This window comes from Pelmatolapia mariae, linkage group LG12, assembly GCF_036321145.2.
Source record: "Pelmatolapia mariae isolate MD_Pm_ZW linkage group LG12, Pm_UMD_F_2, whole genome shotgun sequence".
Lineage (NCBI taxonomy): Eukaryota > Metazoa > Chordata > Actinopteri > Cichliformes > Cichlidae > Pelmatolapia > Pelmatolapia mariae.
Window position 1 is genome coordinate 37,747,491 of NC_086237.1, and position 17,189 is coordinate 37,764,679.

At 39.6% G+C, this 17,189-nt stretch overlaps 1 protein-coding gene across 1 annotated transcript; it reads right to left on the reverse strand.

Annotated features, from left to right (window-relative positions):
- Nucleotides 1–711: 711 nt before the first annotated feature.
- Nucleotides 712–13,264, reverse strand: LOC134638683 (solute carrier family 2, facilitated glucose transporter member 8-like). The gene is made up of 10 exons (XM_063489491.1): nucleotides 12,894–13,264; nucleotides 11,426–11,588; nucleotides 9,827–10,033; nucleotides 9,139–9,238; nucleotides 6,694–6,905; nucleotides 6,433–6,582; nucleotides 5,978–6,086; nucleotides 5,769–5,891; nucleotides 3,460–3,605; nucleotides 712–2,037 (listed from the first exon to the last, which is right to left on the reverse strand). Exons 1-10 carry the CDS (start codon nucleotides 12,980–12,982, stop codon nucleotides 1,891–1,893), a joined length of 1,446 nt encoding a protein of 481 aa, XP_063345561.1. The 5' UTR covers nucleotides 12,983–13,264; the 3' UTR covers nucleotides 712–1,890.
- Nucleotides 13,265–17,189: the final 3,925 nt, after the last annotated feature.

Genomic DNA, 17,189 nt, shown 5'->3' on the forward strand with positions numbered 1-17,189 from the left:
TACCTGACTGGAGTGACACCGGGTATGGTCATCTGTGCATTCAGAGATCCTCTTCTGCTTACCTTGGTCATAACGAGCGGTTATTTGAGTTACTAGTCTCAACCATTGTATTAAGGCTGATGATAGAAGGTGATTTGAACAACAACCCCAGGTGTATGTGGCTCAAATTCACCAGATACACAACAGGCATGGGGCTGATTACCAACAATGACAAGAGAGAGCCAAATGACATAGTAGTGGATTTCTGAAGGTCCAAGAGAACAGACCCACCCCCCCAAATATAAATCAGGGGTCAGGATGTGGAGATTAAATTTGTCTCTGTCCACCTCTCAGAGTACCTGACCTGGACCACTCACATCTCTACTGTCACTGGCAAGGCTCAACAATGTGTATACTTCCTGAGGAAGGTTGGGATACCTCAGAACCTAATTTCTGCCAGGATCCAGCTACATGCAATCAGTGGCATCTTTAAGACCTGGCACCAACAACCATGCAACACTCAAAGTGACTTAAATTTCCTGCTTGTTAATGTTACCGTTAAGTGGCAGTCAAAAACATCTTAAGGGGTCTTTATGATAAGATTGAAACATTTATCACCTGGAACTTAGATGTTTCATCAAAAAATGTTACGAGTGTATGAAATAATTCTGTGTCATACCAGAGTCATAGAGGAGAAACTAGGGAAATAACCATGACTTTATTCTGTTCAGGTGAAATTCACAATGAATTTGTAAAGAATACACAAACACATTAATACAAACATCTTTATTGATCACAAACTAAATAAAAAAACAAAAACAAAAACATGATTATTATTCTTTTCCAGTAGAGTGATCAACAAAAACAATATGTTTAAGAAAAGGTGATATTTAATTAACATAAGTCACTACTTCACAATGTGACTTTATCATAACCTCAAGGGTGTATAAGTCATATAATGTGTGTTTAAAACATTTTTCAAGTGTATCCCAAAAGAAAAATGATTATAAAACTTTAAAGAAAAAGAAAAAAGACATTTTTACAGTTCACAGCTAAAAAACCCCCAAAAGAACAATGCCATCACATAAATCTTCCCTGATGGTGTAAATTACACAGGTAAATTAGTGTAAACAGCTGACTCACTTCTACCAAAATGTTATACTTTTGTTCTGTCTTCTGCTAGAGTCCTTAAAAAGACTTAGAACAATAGGAAATATTCTTATCCAGCAATGGAAAAAAACCCTAAATGACCCGGAAGAAGTCACTGCACGTGTCTGTCTGCTAAATTTAGAAGCTCTGTTTAAACAAACAGAGGGAAAAACAGTAGCTTATATGTATTTTTGGCATTTCATTTTATAGGGAAGGCAACACTGGAATCCATTACTAAAACCCTCGGTGTGTTATATGTGCCTGTGCTGTGTTCGTAAATACCAACTTCATGCTAAACTGCTGTCCTGAGGAAAACTTGCCAAAATTGTCTTTACTGATCAGAACTGCAAGAAAGAGTACAACTGGGGGCAGTATGGAGTCAGCCCCCCTTTAGCCTGAATCTGGTCCCCTCTGTAGACTCTCAGTATCACAAAACTGAAAGGACTGCACTTAATTGCCTTATCAGATTATCTTACATTAAAGGATTCCAGACAGATTTCACAAGAAAACAGCTCAAATTTGGCAGAACCTCACTGATGCATTACAGTTCAATGGCATCACGAACAACAGACGAATCAATGCCTCATACACAAATACTGAAAATCATAACCTTCATGAAGGATTACTTCTTTCAGCTGTTTCTGTAATACCCAAAGGTGATAAAGTGTTAATAATAACAAAGAATACCCACACAGTGTCCCAGGTAGAGCAGTGAGTTCAGAAATGAGCAGTTTTGTCTTTTAGTCTTTACATGTGGCATCTTCAGGGACCTGACATCCCTCTGAAAGTTGCTTCAATTTGCTCCAGTGTCTTGCCCTTGGTTTCTGGGACGAAGACCATGGTGAAGATGACATTCAGGATGCACATAGAAGCAAACAGCCAGAAAGTTCCTGCACTGGTTAGAAGATTCTGCAAGGCAAACAGGTATCGAGAGAGAGAGAGAGAGAGGAAAGCCCACAGAGAAATATGTCAAAAACACTCAAAATATCCCGACTGCAGTGCAAATTCAATTCAAAATTTCATCCCTGCATCAAAATATGTTTTCACAGCTTCACAAATTGTCACTTCTATGAATTTAACTGTTATTTTTCCATCCTCAGTATGTTGGAGAGGCTTCTCAAGGTAGCAGAGGTGGTGTAGAGTAAACTTTCTTTTTTAAATTCACAAATACAGATGGTTAAAAAAAATTAAACAAAACTATAATCCTGTACAAAAAAATGAAACCCATTACCCTTTGAGCTGAGAATATCCAATCTAAAAGTGACAGCGCTTTGAGACAAAACAGCGAACCTAAGCAGGCTATGGAGTGACTACTGACTACTTAAGCTGCTGTTATGGTTGGCATGTTGGTCACTGCTCAGTCTAAATGTGACATCAGACCCATAACTATTCATAAGGGTGCTTGTGGTACACTGGATGTGGTGAAGTCTTTTCGTAAACAAAATGTTTTGCAACTCAGCGGAAAAAAAATTATACTAGAACAAGTCCAAAGAGGAAACAAAATAATTATGGTGGTTTGAAAATTTTCTCCACAAAATCTTATCTTTTTTTGCTCCAGCTGTTACAGCTTTTCCCCTTTGTACCCTGGTTATCTCAATGTGCCTGTATTGATCCATCACCGAAACAGCAATAGACATTAAGCTTTTCAAACACTCATTTTTCCAGCCTGACTAAGTCAGGAGTTATGCAGCATTTGTGAGAGCAACAATGGTGAGCATAAATGGCCAGTTAAGTCTGTTATGACTGATGGCAAAATAGGGCAGTCACAACAACTATGTGTATACTGGACTAAATGCTCCCCTTAACATGCTCGTTAAGTAGGAATGCACTTCTCTGCAGCTCGTCTCGTGTTGGCAGGGAAGCTTTCTGGGAATAAACTATGTTTGATGGGGGCGAGTCATCAAAATTTTGCCATCTCAATTTCTGCTATCTCATCACAACCATAATAACAAACAATAATGATTACTGTGTGACATCACTTTGACTTTCTGGTGAGTTACTTTATGCTAACTGTTCCAACAGGATCTTATTCCACATCCATTGAACCAATTGTGGTAAACATGCGGCCTATGTGCCAGAGCCAGCCCAGCAAAGGGCTCTACTTTGTCCCCCAGATGGTGCTGCAATGTGCAAAATTTGCAGTGAAGTTTTTTTTATGGTATCTTAAGTAAACATGCTGTAAACTCATGTGTTCACTAAAAAAAGGATCCCAGATGTAAGATTAAATTTCACTTCTGTTTAATTAAATTTCACTTCTGTTTGCAATCCTGGTTGAAATGTGGTTTTATGGATCTTTAACAGATAAGATTTGGTATTCTGTTCAACACTCACCATCATATCCTGGAAGTTTTTGGTGACGACGAATGCCATGCTCCAGTTGGTGAGGACGCAGACAGCGCTGGCAAACCCCCTCACTTTCACTGGGAAGATCTCTGACATGACGAGCCACGGGATCGGACCCCAACCGAGAGCAAAACCTGAACAGGACAGCAACAGTTATTAAAGTGGCATGGTCTGCTGGGGGAATACACCCACAAGTAGGGCTGGGTATCGTCACTGATTTCTAGAATCGATTCTTTCCGATTCACAAGGTCCCGAATCGATTTGATCCACGATTCGATTCAATTCGATTCGATTCAATTCGATTCAATTCGATCTGGGAAATTTTGACAGTCAGAAATATTATAATTCAGATCAGTACATTTACATATTTTTGTATCTATAAAAAGGAAGCTGACACACGCAAGACTTTATCAAAGGTGTGAGCCTCACAGCAGATGCCGTTGTGTCAAAGTAGCTGAAGATAAAACACAAAAAAACATGAAGGTGGTTTTCCTGGCCTGGGATTTTATAAAAATATTCTGCAGTACATCAAAAACGAAAGAAAACCATTAATGAACATATGAATGTTACCTCTGACGTTACAGCGGTTTTATTAGAGACAGAGCTAAGCGTTTTGCATTTTGCATAATTTTAAAAAGTTTAAATTTGTTCAGTATTGAACGACAGAAAGTTTTCTTTTCGGAAGTATGTAAAAGGGAAAAAACAGCGGCTGACAGCGCTGTAAACAACAGTAGACTTGTGCGTAACAAGCAAGCAAATAATGCAGAAAACAGATTTTTAGACGGGAAACTGTTCTTGAAGTACAGAGAGAGAGAGAGAGAGAGAGAGAGAGAGAGCTGTGCATGAAGTGTGATTTTATGGTGGTGGCAGCAAAAAAGTAAAAGTCAGAGTGAATTCATGACGATGTTTATGTGAAGCGTAGTTTGGATCTTCTTCTGCTGCTGGTTCGGTCAATATTGTTTGGAGAGAGATCAAACTAACAGCTTTAGAATCAGCGCAAAAAGGGCGTGAACACAAAGCGCGGACCCGCCGAAACATCAGAATCAGCGAGCTGTCGGCTTTCAGCCCCGACCGTGTCCGTGCCATCGGGTGAGAAAGGCGCAGGTCCGCACTGTGTGTTTACATCCTTGTGCAGAATCCGTGTACCTGCTCTCATTTACTGTCTTAGCTGTTTGGTGGTTGTTGAAATTTTGTGAGGTTTCACCTGAGATTCTGGCATTTCGGGCAAAATAAATTTATATTAAAAAATCGATTCAGGATTTTAATGAATCGATTTCACGTTATCCAAGCCAGAATCGATTTTAATCGATAAATCGATTATAAAAACCCACCCCTACCCACAAGTTTAACAAAAAAAAAAAAAAATCCCCATCAGCAGCACCAATTTGTTTGGTGTTTTGGAGTATTAAATGTAGGGCTGTTCATAACGATATATATCGGATGACAATATGAAAACGTCTAATGTTTCATATTACGCTATCGCTTGTTTCGTGGTGTCGCAAAATGAACTGTTTACGGCAATAGTTTTTCATCGTTTTGATCAATGACTTTCTACAGTCATTGATTTTGATGGTCACTGTAGAATTTCTTAAAGTTCTCTCTTTCTCTTATATATAAAATAACCACATTACGGACGGACAAGCGACTGTTTTTATGCGTTGTCGTTAGCAACAACGACGGTAAAACCATCGCGTGGCTCCGCAGTCCGCTTGTTTTCCACGTAAACCTTTCACAAAAAAGCTGAAGATCCTGTTGAGATTTTTCAAAATAAACTGAATCACGTGAAATAGTATGCAGAGTGTTTACAGATGAGACGCTAAAAAGAGCCGTCAGGTGCTTAAAAAAATAAACCTTAGGACAGGCTTTTCCCCTCAGCATGCTGTGTAATAAATACTCACAAAATTGTGAAAATTGCGGCCGTTTCAACTTATGTAACCCCCGACTCCAGGTACAGGACTCCCAGCTGAAAACACTTCATGCAAGTCGAGTTGCCCGAGATTCACAGAATTTACAGAAAATGTAAAACTTTTGTGATAAATATCGTCGTTCGGGACGATAAATATAGGATATATTAGGATATAGGATACGAGATTTTGGTCATATCGCACAGCCCTAATTAAATGTTTTGCAGATGACTGACAAATTTATCTCTGAATTTGTGATGGAATAGCCAAAACCATTAAATATCAAAAGTTATTTGTAGTAAGTATAAGGTAAGGAAAAGGTGTGAGGACTAAATAATTTTTGCGTCTTGAAGTGGAGCTGATTGACCCATTTTTATATGCTGGAAAACTGACCTGTGATGAACACCGCTATGCTGGCCAGAGCCATCCAGGCCAGGTCACCATGGGGTTCTGGAAGTAAGGACATCAGGTAGAAGTAAACTCCAAATGCTGTGGTGCTGATGGCCATGGCAACACCTGTGTTATGAAATTACAATCAAGGAGGTGTCACAGAGAGATCTCAGGAATTATGGTTAATAATTACATTTAAAGATTCTGGCTACCTGAGATAATGAGAAGGACTTTCCTTCCAGCCTTGTCCATGATAAGCGCTGCTACTCCAGTAAAGACGACCTGAATGAGACCCACGATCACTGACGCCAGGTCACTTTGCTGCAGAATAAGAAGAAAGACAGGTCTATAATGAATTTATGTTTTCACTGAAAACTTGGAAATTGATAATTTTGCTGTTGAATTCAATTTTCACCTCCAAGGGGAGAGCTTTCTATTAGTGTGTTCACTGAAATGTTTTGCATTTTGTTACATTCTAACTTGTGACTTTTGTTTTTAGCCCTACTCCTATTTCCCAAAAAGGCCTTTTTGGGAAAAGTGCAACACGACAAATCAATTTTTGATAAGAAGGTGCCAGCACTGTCCTGTGAAGTCTTGCTCTTCTGCTCCTTCATCTGCTTTGTTTAGTGAGTGATAGAAAGAGCAGTAACGCCTGTGAATGAGCTACCTTAAAATGTGCCTGTTCAAATATATTCTCAGCATAGAACATGATGGCGTTGATTCCGCTCATCTGCTGGAAGATCATCAGCATGATGCCAATCACCAGAGGCTTGTAGACACCAGGATCCTTCAGGTCAGACAGCTGGAATTTAGAACCCTAGGAGGAAAACAGAATAACATCAATCATCAAGCCAAACTCCCCACAGTGGCTGAATTACAATTGAGGAGGGCAAAGGCGCTGTGGCCAGAAAATCTTGTCTTATATCACCTGCTCATCACATGCTTCCTCAATGCGGGCGCACTCCCATTCGACAGGAGCGTCTGGTCCACGTAAGAAGCGCAGTGACTCCACAGCCTCCCTTCGCTTGCCCTGTGACAGCAGGAAGCGGGGCGTTTCAGGCATGAAGGACATAAAGACCATCAGCAGCGTCGGTGGGATGGAGCAGCAGATCGCCAACCAACGCCAGTCCATAAAGAGACCTGCAGGACAGGTTCACACACACTCAGGATGAGCCATTTCTACAGCTATTCCTCATCTTTTGTTTAAAGAAATGTGGAAAAGAAGTTTTAGAAGCCATTCATTTTAATTTTACAAGAACAGGAACAAGGATATTTATTATATTTCAAAATTGGCATCTAAAGTGTCATATGTGTTAATTTTTGCTCAGAGAAGGTTGTTAATTTTGGCCAAACAGGTAATCACTAAATCACTGAATGAGTTAAAAAACATCTAACAGAGACATTTCCCCCTTTACAAATAAAAAAACTAAACAAAAAAAGCCTCAATAGAAATAAGCAACATTTCTTGTACATATGAAAGACAATTTGATTTTTAACAAATTCCATGATGTGATCCATCACATCAAACCATGCAGCTTTTTTGAAACAACTTTGTCTTAACAGTGAGAACCATTTGAACTGACACTTTTAGTTTTTCCTGAAGCCTCAAGGTGAGCATTTATGCTGCCCCCATATCTAAGTGTTTAAAACCAAACATTATAAGTGAGGGGCCGATTTAAGTGAGAAAGGCAATGCATGCTCACTGGGCAGCAACGTGTCAATATTAAGGTAAGTCTGTCCTAATGTGTACTCTTATGATCCTTCTGTATGCTAATGAGACAATAATTTATACAATGAGCATCATGTTATATTGAGGAAGACTTGAGGAGGCTAGTGACTGATACAATAAACTAATTAGGAACCTGTTTACTGAGGTTATAAATCAAGTGAGCGATAAGCTATCTTTGCAACTGAGTAGTGAGCCCCTGCTGGCCATTAAAAGCATTACAGGTTTAGCTTTATTTTTCAGACCTGGAGACTATAGACCAATGTGAAATGTCGCAGTTCCAACACGTGCTTTTTACTTCAGGTTTTTCCTGCATTCTTATACAATTGCCTTATTCCTTAGCATTTTCCTGTTTCTCAAACTTTATCCATAAGTTCTATTTGTCAAATGTTACCCAAGTTACCAGATTGTCTATGAAATACAGTTAACATAATACTGTGTTTGTGTGTGTGTATACACACGTTTAGACGTCTTTGTGAGGACAGAAAATTGGGATGCTACTATACCTGTGGGGACCAACAGTCACTTAGGGGGACAAAATGACCGTCCCCACCAGTTTGAAGGCATTTTTGAGGCTCAAAATGTGGTTTTAAGGTCAGGGTTACAGTTAGGTTGTGGTTAGGTTTAGACTGAGGGTTAGGGTTAGGTATTCATTTTTCATGGTTAGGGTTATGGTAAGCAGCTAGGAAAAGCATTATGTCAATGAGATGTCTCGATGTCTTCACACTTGAAAACAAGTGTGTGTGTGTGTTTGTGTGTGTGTGTGCGCGCCTCTCTCTCTCTCTCTCTCTCTCTCTCTCAGTTTTCAGTACTTTAGTGACTACAGTTCCTGATTAAGCCAGTCTACCAAGAATGAGAACAGAGCACCTTTTGCACAGGAACCATTCGTTCAGAGCGTTGAATAAGAAGAGGTTTGGGCTTGTCTTTTTTTGATTAGTTATAAAACTCAAGCGCACACTCTAAACTGATTACCAGAAAACTGAGTTTCAGGTTTTTTTGTATTTATTTGAGTAATTTTAGCTTTGGAGGGCACACAGAGGGAGTGCAGCTATATTATGGTCAAGTCAAAATTCAGTCACGAGGCTCAGACAGAGAAACAGGTTCTAAACCAGTTTACCGATCAGCTAAATAGTTGTTCATCATTTCCTGTTCAACTGATTCATAAATAAATTGTTCTATTTTTAACCTTATGATGTTATTCCACAACTTATCACTGCAAACTCTGAGAGACCTTTGATACAATTCAAAAACCACATCTACCCACAACCAAACAGCTGCTGTGTCTGCACAGCAACCCACCTCCAGAGCACCACGAGACAAATCCACATCTCAAAACATACCAGCTTTTATTAGGAAATCATGCACAGCACGCAGCTAACAAGATTAGCCAGAAGCAGCCATTTTCACACAGGTCAAGCAGTGAGGCTGTTGTCTAAAAGGCAGCAGAGGAATCGGATCGTATATGACGATGATCATGTGAATGCCACATTTGTTACATCATCTTTCAATGATTTGTAGGTTGTAAAACGTTGTTGTTATCTGACACTTTTTCTTTAGTACTAAAGTTTATGCAGTTCTTGTAGCCATGTAGACTTTACAAAGAGAGTTTTAAAGATGCCATAAAAACTTTAAACATCAGTTCCATACCTCCAAGATAAGCTCCCATGATGCCTATCACCACCATGAGCTGCACACAGGAGCCTAAAGTCCCACGGACCTTTTCATGTGCCATCTCAGAAATATACACCTGTTTGAGGGGAGAGAAGGGAGAACATCAAAAATTCAAACCTTTAGTACACAGAACTGTTCTCTTAATGGTTTATAAACCAAACACATATAATTTTGTTTATATAAAGTTAAGAGCACATTTACGATTCACATTTGAGAAGCCAAACCCAACAAATGTTTGGCATTTGAATGGACTGATCCACATTAACAATCATTTATGTTATTAAAGCAAAGGTGGTCTTATTCTGTTCATTTCTAGCTCCATATTTTTAGTCTACAATGGCTTTGCATGATTCACTGCTCAAAACAATCCTTATTTATCTCACTGAGTGTAGGTGCAGCCCCTCAGGTCATTCGGTGTCTGGCTGTCACACCATTTAAGGCAATGTGTCAGATTATACTCTCTAATTTTTAATCGGTGTTCAAGTGATACTGTGCAGCTACTTCTTAATCCCACAAAATGAAAGCATACCTTGTTTTTTCTGCCTGACATTTCAATTTTTGGAGATGGATTTTTTTCTTCTGGAATCAAACTGGCTAATCTTCACATCAACAGATGTCGGGTCAAATATTAAAGAGGCATTTAATCTGCTTTTAAATGACATACCGGGACAACCAGTGAGGTGATGCCGCTGGCGAGGCCTGTCAGTATTCTGCCAACGTAAAACATCCACACGTTCTGCGCCGCGATGATGATGGTGAAGCCGGAGACAAATGGCAGCGCGCATAACATCAGACTGACCTTCCTGCCAATCTTCTCCACCATCCAGCCACCAAGTAGCCCGGCCAACGCTGCTCCCACCGTCACTATGGACTGAAACACAGAACAGATCGTCAGCAATAAACGTTAATGAATTATTTGAACTTTATTTTGCATTTAATCAATTTTATTATTTTAAAAGAATAATTAAACAGGGTTTAACTATTTCTGTTGAGTTAACATCTGGACTATATATTCTATTATGCATTAGTGCCTATTTTGAAAAAGGCCAAAGCTCCAGCACTTGCAGTATATAGACCAACTTTACACCAGTATGCCATGTAACACATGACCATATGTTTAAGTGAAATACTTTCAACCTATTTTAAAAACAGACAGCTTGGCTTTAAAGGGTGCATATACTCTTTATACCCAACATTAAAAGGGCAAAAATTACACAGATCCTCTCATTACAGTGGACGGGACTTGAAATGAGTACATCAGAGTAGTGACCCTCAGGTTAAGTGTTTTGGAAACAAAGTTCGAGAGGCAATGCTAACATAATTTGGGCATGTGCAGAGGAGGGATAGTAGATAAACTGGGCAAATGATGTTGAACATTAGGCTCCCAGGCAGGAGAAAAATAGGAAGATTCATGAACATAGTAAAGGAGAACATGCAGACGGTTGCTGTGACAGAAGAGGATGGGATAGGGTGAGATGGAGGCAGATGATCTAGTGTGGCAACCCATAAAGGGAGCAGTCAAAAGAAGAAGAAGATTACAATATACTGAAGGCAAACCTTAGGTACTGCCATTCATGAAGATGTTACCTTTAACACGTATACACACAAAGCTGACAGCAGGTTGGGGAAACCTGCAGTCAGCTGAGACTGAAGGAGTGATGAAAAGTTTCTCCCACTGAAATTGCTACGTCCAGATGAAAAGAATCAACCTTTTGGGGTCTCTATGGCTAGTTTCCCCATTTATCAACTACTATACAGGAGGTGACTTCTTTTATAGCCACTCAACGGTGTGATTGTCTTAAGGCTTAGCGTTAGAGTTGTGACTGTTACGGATGCCAGCTTCTATTATTTTAAACAATTACACCAAACAATCCAGCCTCTCGTTCAAGTGTGGTCACTTCTGGCTCAAAAAAAACACAAACATGGAGGCGGCCAAAATGTTACCACTGGGTTACCAAGAAGGGAACCTACAAACCACTAGGCACATGGCTTCAGTGTCGTGGCTGATCAGTATATTAAGTTGTTCCTTCAGTGACTCTTCCACCGTTTTATGTCATAAACTGTTATGACCATGATTATTGAAGCCTGGCTTAAAATGTGCTAAAATGATTAATTTTAAACATACAGTCAACAGATTTTAATTTCATCCGGCTCTTTCTTTTGTGTCTTTTTTACAGGATGTGTTGGATGAAATGAGATGTCACACAAATCTGCTGTTAAAATTGCCTGGTGCAATACGAAATGAACATGGCTGTCATCATACCCCAAACCAGGAAGCCTGGTTATCGTCCAGTCTCAGCCGAGAGTCCTCAATCTTGGTGAGTTCGGGGATGGCGGGAGAGCTGTATCCCAGCACGAACCCGAAGCTCATGGGACCCAGAACAGAGGCAAGTGTCGCAAGGTACAAGTTTCGATTCTTCACTTTGCTGTGGAGAGAAAGAGGAACACAGATTAGTGTAGCAGGTAAAGGTCAGGTCTCACATATGATAGAAAGAAGCTCAGCCTCATTAATATGCTTCAGGGACAAAAGAGAAAATAATTTCTGCTACTTCTTTTAAGCCTATAATATCATGGCATGGATGACATGCATCATTTCTAATGAGATTGTCTGTAAGCTCCAGTGAGTTTAAAGGGGGCATGGGGTGTACTAAATGATAATCTTTTCAGGGTTCGTAACATTATTTTGCAGATTTACATTAATATATAAAAAATGTAATTACATTAATGTTATTAAAACTTAAGAATATAAAAATAAAAGCTTTTTTTTGCCCCCACTTTACAGCTACAACACCAGTATGTGGTGTACCACATGACCATATGTTCAAGTCACCCTTGGACTGTTGGATACAAAAGCCGGTTTTGCAATCATCACTATAATTCAAACCAAAGGTGTTGAGGTCAGGCCAGTCAAGTTCTTCCACACCAAACTTGCTCATCCATGTCTTCGTGGACCTTTCTTTGAGCCATGGTGGGCAGTACTGTTGGGACAGGAAGGGGCCCTCCTACAACTGTTACTGCAGTGTAGATCAGTAGAAGCTTTCTGAAGCAGGAAACTCTGCATCAAATCACATGCTAAAATCTAGTTCTCAGAATGCTGATGTACTCGCTTTACTTCATTGTAGTGACGTGATGCTCCTTTAAATCTCCATGCAGGACAGAAATGCTTCACTGTAGGATAAAGGCGATCACTCAGAAGAATATTGTATTGATATTCAGTGAGCTTCCTGCTAAGGGGGAAAAAACCCATCCATGACAGCATACCACATCTCCCCAATGCAGAGGTGAAGGGTTCAGTGTTTTCCTTTAATTTGTCACTCATCTGTGTAATTCCTCTAGTAGCCATTGGCTTTCATCTAGGTCAACATAAAACAGTTGTTATCAAGCAAACTCCAGATTCTCCTCTGTGGCCCTTTCAGGTTCCAAATAAGCAAGCAAAAAGAAGCTAAGCAAATATCAACTGCTTGTTCAGTATGCCATAATCTTTAAATTTAGTACACACACACACACACACACACACACACACACACACACACACACACACACACACCAATAAATTATGCTACACCATTAAAACTAAACAAAGCAATAATATCCGTAATTAAACTGGTTTCTCCAAAACAGCAAGGGGAGAGTAAAAACTACAACATTATCTGCATGGTCTAGATAACTCTGTATATTTAGATGATACGTAAACCCTCTGAAATGATCTGCTGTGGTAGAGCTACACTGACCTCAGATAAGCATCTTGCTCGGACATGAGTCCTGTTGGATCTCCACCCTCGGCATCCAGCAGCCTTCTCCTCTCATCTTGGATGTCCATACCGACAGCAGTAGTAGCAATCTTTCCTGGTTTTTACCTCTGTTCACCTTTGACAATGATCACATGTCAGAAACTAATTTAAAAATCCCCGAACAAAAGCTAGAAAAACAGTCGAAGAAAGCGATAAACCACCAGGACGGAATCAGAAAAAAGAAGAAGTTAGACCATCTGAGATATCCGTGAAGAAAATATCGGACAATTCAGCTGGAAAAACAATGTGACCATTACCGAGAACATTTGCTTCTCACCGGCGGTTAACTTGCTTTGTCAACACTGAAGTCAGCTGATCGTCCTGTGTTCCTCTTATTTCCTGTTCCCATACGTGTAAGTAGTTTCACAGTAAAACTCCTAGTATGAGGTCTATCGCCCAAAACAGACTGCAGTCTCCTATCTTTATTAAAGCAAAGATAGAGTAACAGACACCTTTACTCTAAAAATTAAACTCACTTTAATTTTTAACGTTTTATATTCTGGTTAATCGCGGTCATTCCTTCAGAATTAGTTAAAGCCCATTCCTTTAAGCTAGCAGATACGTAGCGTTACACAGCTCATAAATTTTTGCATGTGTTTTAATTTTACTTAATAGCTACAGCTTATTAAAAGACGTTAATGTTATTTATTTTGCATTTTAACACGGCGAAACAACAGGAAGAAAGCGATCTCTCGCTCACGATTTGTTTCCAAAATAAGAGCTTCTAGGAGTGTTGAAGTTGGTTTCCATGGCGACCCTCGGATTTTCAACATTAGGCAACAACTTTATACAAGCAAAGCAAAAAATAAAGGTCGTAAAAGTGACTGCGTAAGTGTAAAACAGCTCGAAACAGCATTTTCAGTGACGCAATGGACACATCTGAGGAGACAGATGACCAAACGGTAAAAAGTGACTGAAAAGCAACAGTGAAAATGTAGTCAGGCCCAGCCTGTTGGTTGTGTATAAAAGATGTTTGTTTCATTTATGATGCCTGAGCTAGTTAACTAGCACAAACCCAGGTTAAATAACGTTACTGCTACTGAGTGAACATTGAAAGTGACGCAAAGTGTTTTTAGGTCGGAATAAGACTTGTAATTTAAAAATTTTAAATGCATAACAGCACACAATAAATGTTTTCCACTACCTTAATAATAGCCTCACTAATAAACTGTTATGTGATGTTGTCGAGATAAAACAGTGTGCCACCTCAGAAAAAGTGAACTGAAATCTTTTGATTGTCCACCTCCAGGATGCAGAGCAGAGTTTTTTCCCCACTGCTGTATCAGAAGAGGAGCTGGTTGAGGCCAAGAGAAAAAGCACCCTGAAACGGCTGTTTGGCTCCAGTAAAATATTTCTTCACACAGAAAAATCCTGTCAAAGACCAGACCTGCAGGGGAGCCTTATCATTCAGAGCAAGGCCGCTGAGCAGTGAGAATCAACAGTGACTGATATCTATGTGTCTTGAATACGTACAGCAGTAAATTTAAAATGGTGTTATACTTCTTATTATAGTCATTATTTATGTTATATTGGGCCTTTGTGCTTCATCTAAGTTCATCCTCTGTGTGGAATAAGTTGTTTTAGCTCCCTTCCACTTCCTTTAAAACCAAATTGTGTCTGATTACCTTCCACTTATATACAGACAGTTTATTGAATTTTAAGTATTTTCATTGTTAAGTAATATTTTTTTTTGTTTTTGTTATTGCAGTAATACAAATGGGGAAGAGGCAATGGGGAAGTCCCAGTATGAGAGGGCTGTCATCTGCTTCTCCAAAGCCATCACTCTGCAGCCACAACAGGTCACCTTCCACAGTGGTCACACAAGATGTTGCTGATTTTCATATAAAATAGATCAGAAGAGGCTTTTTTTAAAAAACATAACCTTTAGTTATGCTTTCTGGATATTATGTATGCGTCGCTTTTCTGGCCTGTGTCTTATACTCTCTATATTGTTATAGCCTGTGATATTACATGTTCTAGGTTCAGCTGTATGTGAGCCAGGCAGAGGCCTACCTACAGCTGTGTGACTTCCAGTCAGCAGCAGCCTGTTACAAACAGGCCTGGCTCTTGGAGCCTGGAGCCTTCAAGGATCGTTTGGCCTTCATTTACTATCTGCAGGTAGAAGTATTCGCGGGGTCCAATGATGAAGACCTGCCATGTCGTTCCTTATTTTCTGTCATGAATATACTGCTACAATACTGGATACACACAGAAGGTCTGAACACTCAGTTTCAGAAAGTTTTTTTTCTATTTGAGGATTTTTATTCAGGTCATCTCAGGACACGACTCTAGCTGTGAGCACCTCTTAAGCAAAAAATAATTTAAAAGAAAAAAACATGTTATTTTCTGTTTGATTTAAAGTTGTTGACATGAAAAATATTGCATATTGTTTGACAGTGTTTCTCTCAAATATACGTTCATTATATCATATATCTCCTTGGAATCTAAGTTTATTCTACATAGAACTGAGCTTATACTTAGTTCTAGTGGCTAACTGAGTCAAACTCAGCCACAGGCCTGGCAGATCAGCTGATCTTAGTGCCAAACTACACACCCAAGTTGCAAATCTCATATAGCATGCACTGATTTACCTACTGCTGCCAATGTATGCCTCCTTGCAACCCACTTACCATCCAGGTTCGCTGTTTCCTTCTGTTTATGAAATAATCAAGGTTATATTTGATGTCATTAATGCCTGTTCTGTTCTATGAGAAGGGTTTTGGTGCGGTTTTCCTTGCCTTTAGCCTTTCCATGGAAAGGCGGGGATGCATACTGCTGCAGAGCAGAGCAACCAAACATTAATTACTACAGTTGAAATAAGAATCCTATTTTGATTTAAGTGGGCATTAGAGAACTATCCTAACAGAGATCCCTCTGCCTCTTGTTGTCCCAGGGTCAGTGTTTGTTCGACCAAGGTTTTTTTGTAGATGCACTGGAGGCTTTCAGCAAAGCTGCTGAGGTGAAACCGGGTTGCAGAGCTCACAAGGTCAGAAGGTCAGGAGCCTCAGCCATAACATCTAGACTGAAGTACAATATATGTTTAGTGTCTAAGTTACCTTATAGTTCCCTTATAATTGATTTGAGCATTTGTTATTCGTGTACAGAAGGTAAAAGATTAATAACAAGTCCCCAAGAGTTCAAATGTGAAATTAACAAACATACATATACTTTTCATTCCAGCTTGGCCTGTCTGACAGCTTTAGGTCGCCACGCTGACTGTCTGAAGCTGGTAAATGACTGGATGGCATCAGAAGGTCCCACCTCCGACCTATACATCCTCAGAGCCCGACTGCACAAAGAGCTTAACAAGGTCACATCTCTTACACCTCTCTGTATAACCTATGTAAAAATCTTAACATTTTGCATTTTGCATTCATGTTCAGGATATTTTAATACCAAGATTCTTTGATTGATCTCTGTGTAATGGGCCAATGTACTAACTATAGCTACAGAGCAGGACGGAACATGCAGCATTACAATACATAGGCTGTAAAAAACAGTTGAAATTGGGAACTGAGGCTTCCACAAACTGATTTTGTCAAGAATAAATCAGCAATAAGAGAACAAAGTGCTGAGGTTGTGGATCCATGGATGCCTCTCATGTAAGATCTTGTCTGTCATCACATTGTAACCACAAAGATATCATGTGGTCTCAGTTAGTGTTCAGCCAAGCGGAAAAAAGTCATATGAAATGTTTGTGTAAATGCTAAGTGATGTTGTAGATAAAGGGTCTACAAACATTATACACTAATGTTGCTATCATAATGACTGCTGTAATAAAACAGCCAGATTTGGCCAGATTTGCAGTTGCTGCTATTTCCTATTTCCTCAATCTTTAAGTGTTTAAGTTTCATATCAGATATAACCTGCAAACTTTCTTGAGATGAAATGCGCTTTAATTCTCAACAATTTCATTTAGTCTGTTTTTTTTTTTTTACTTCTGAAGATCTCATCAGTTCATGCCAATATAGTGTTGTAAGTATACTTTGTCTACTGTTTAAGATTTATGATTAAACCAGCAGAAGCTTTCTTCTTCTATCCAGACATCAGTTTGTTATCATGACGTGCGGTCGGCGTTGGCGTTGAACCCGACCTGTCCGGTGGCTGGAGCTCTGCAACTCCAGCTGCGGGAGGCGAGTGAACAGGCGAGACAAAGGGCTGTGGACAAAGCTTTGTGTGGAGAGTTGCCTGAAGCCCTTTGCATGATTAATATCGCTCTAGCCAACAGCCCAGAGG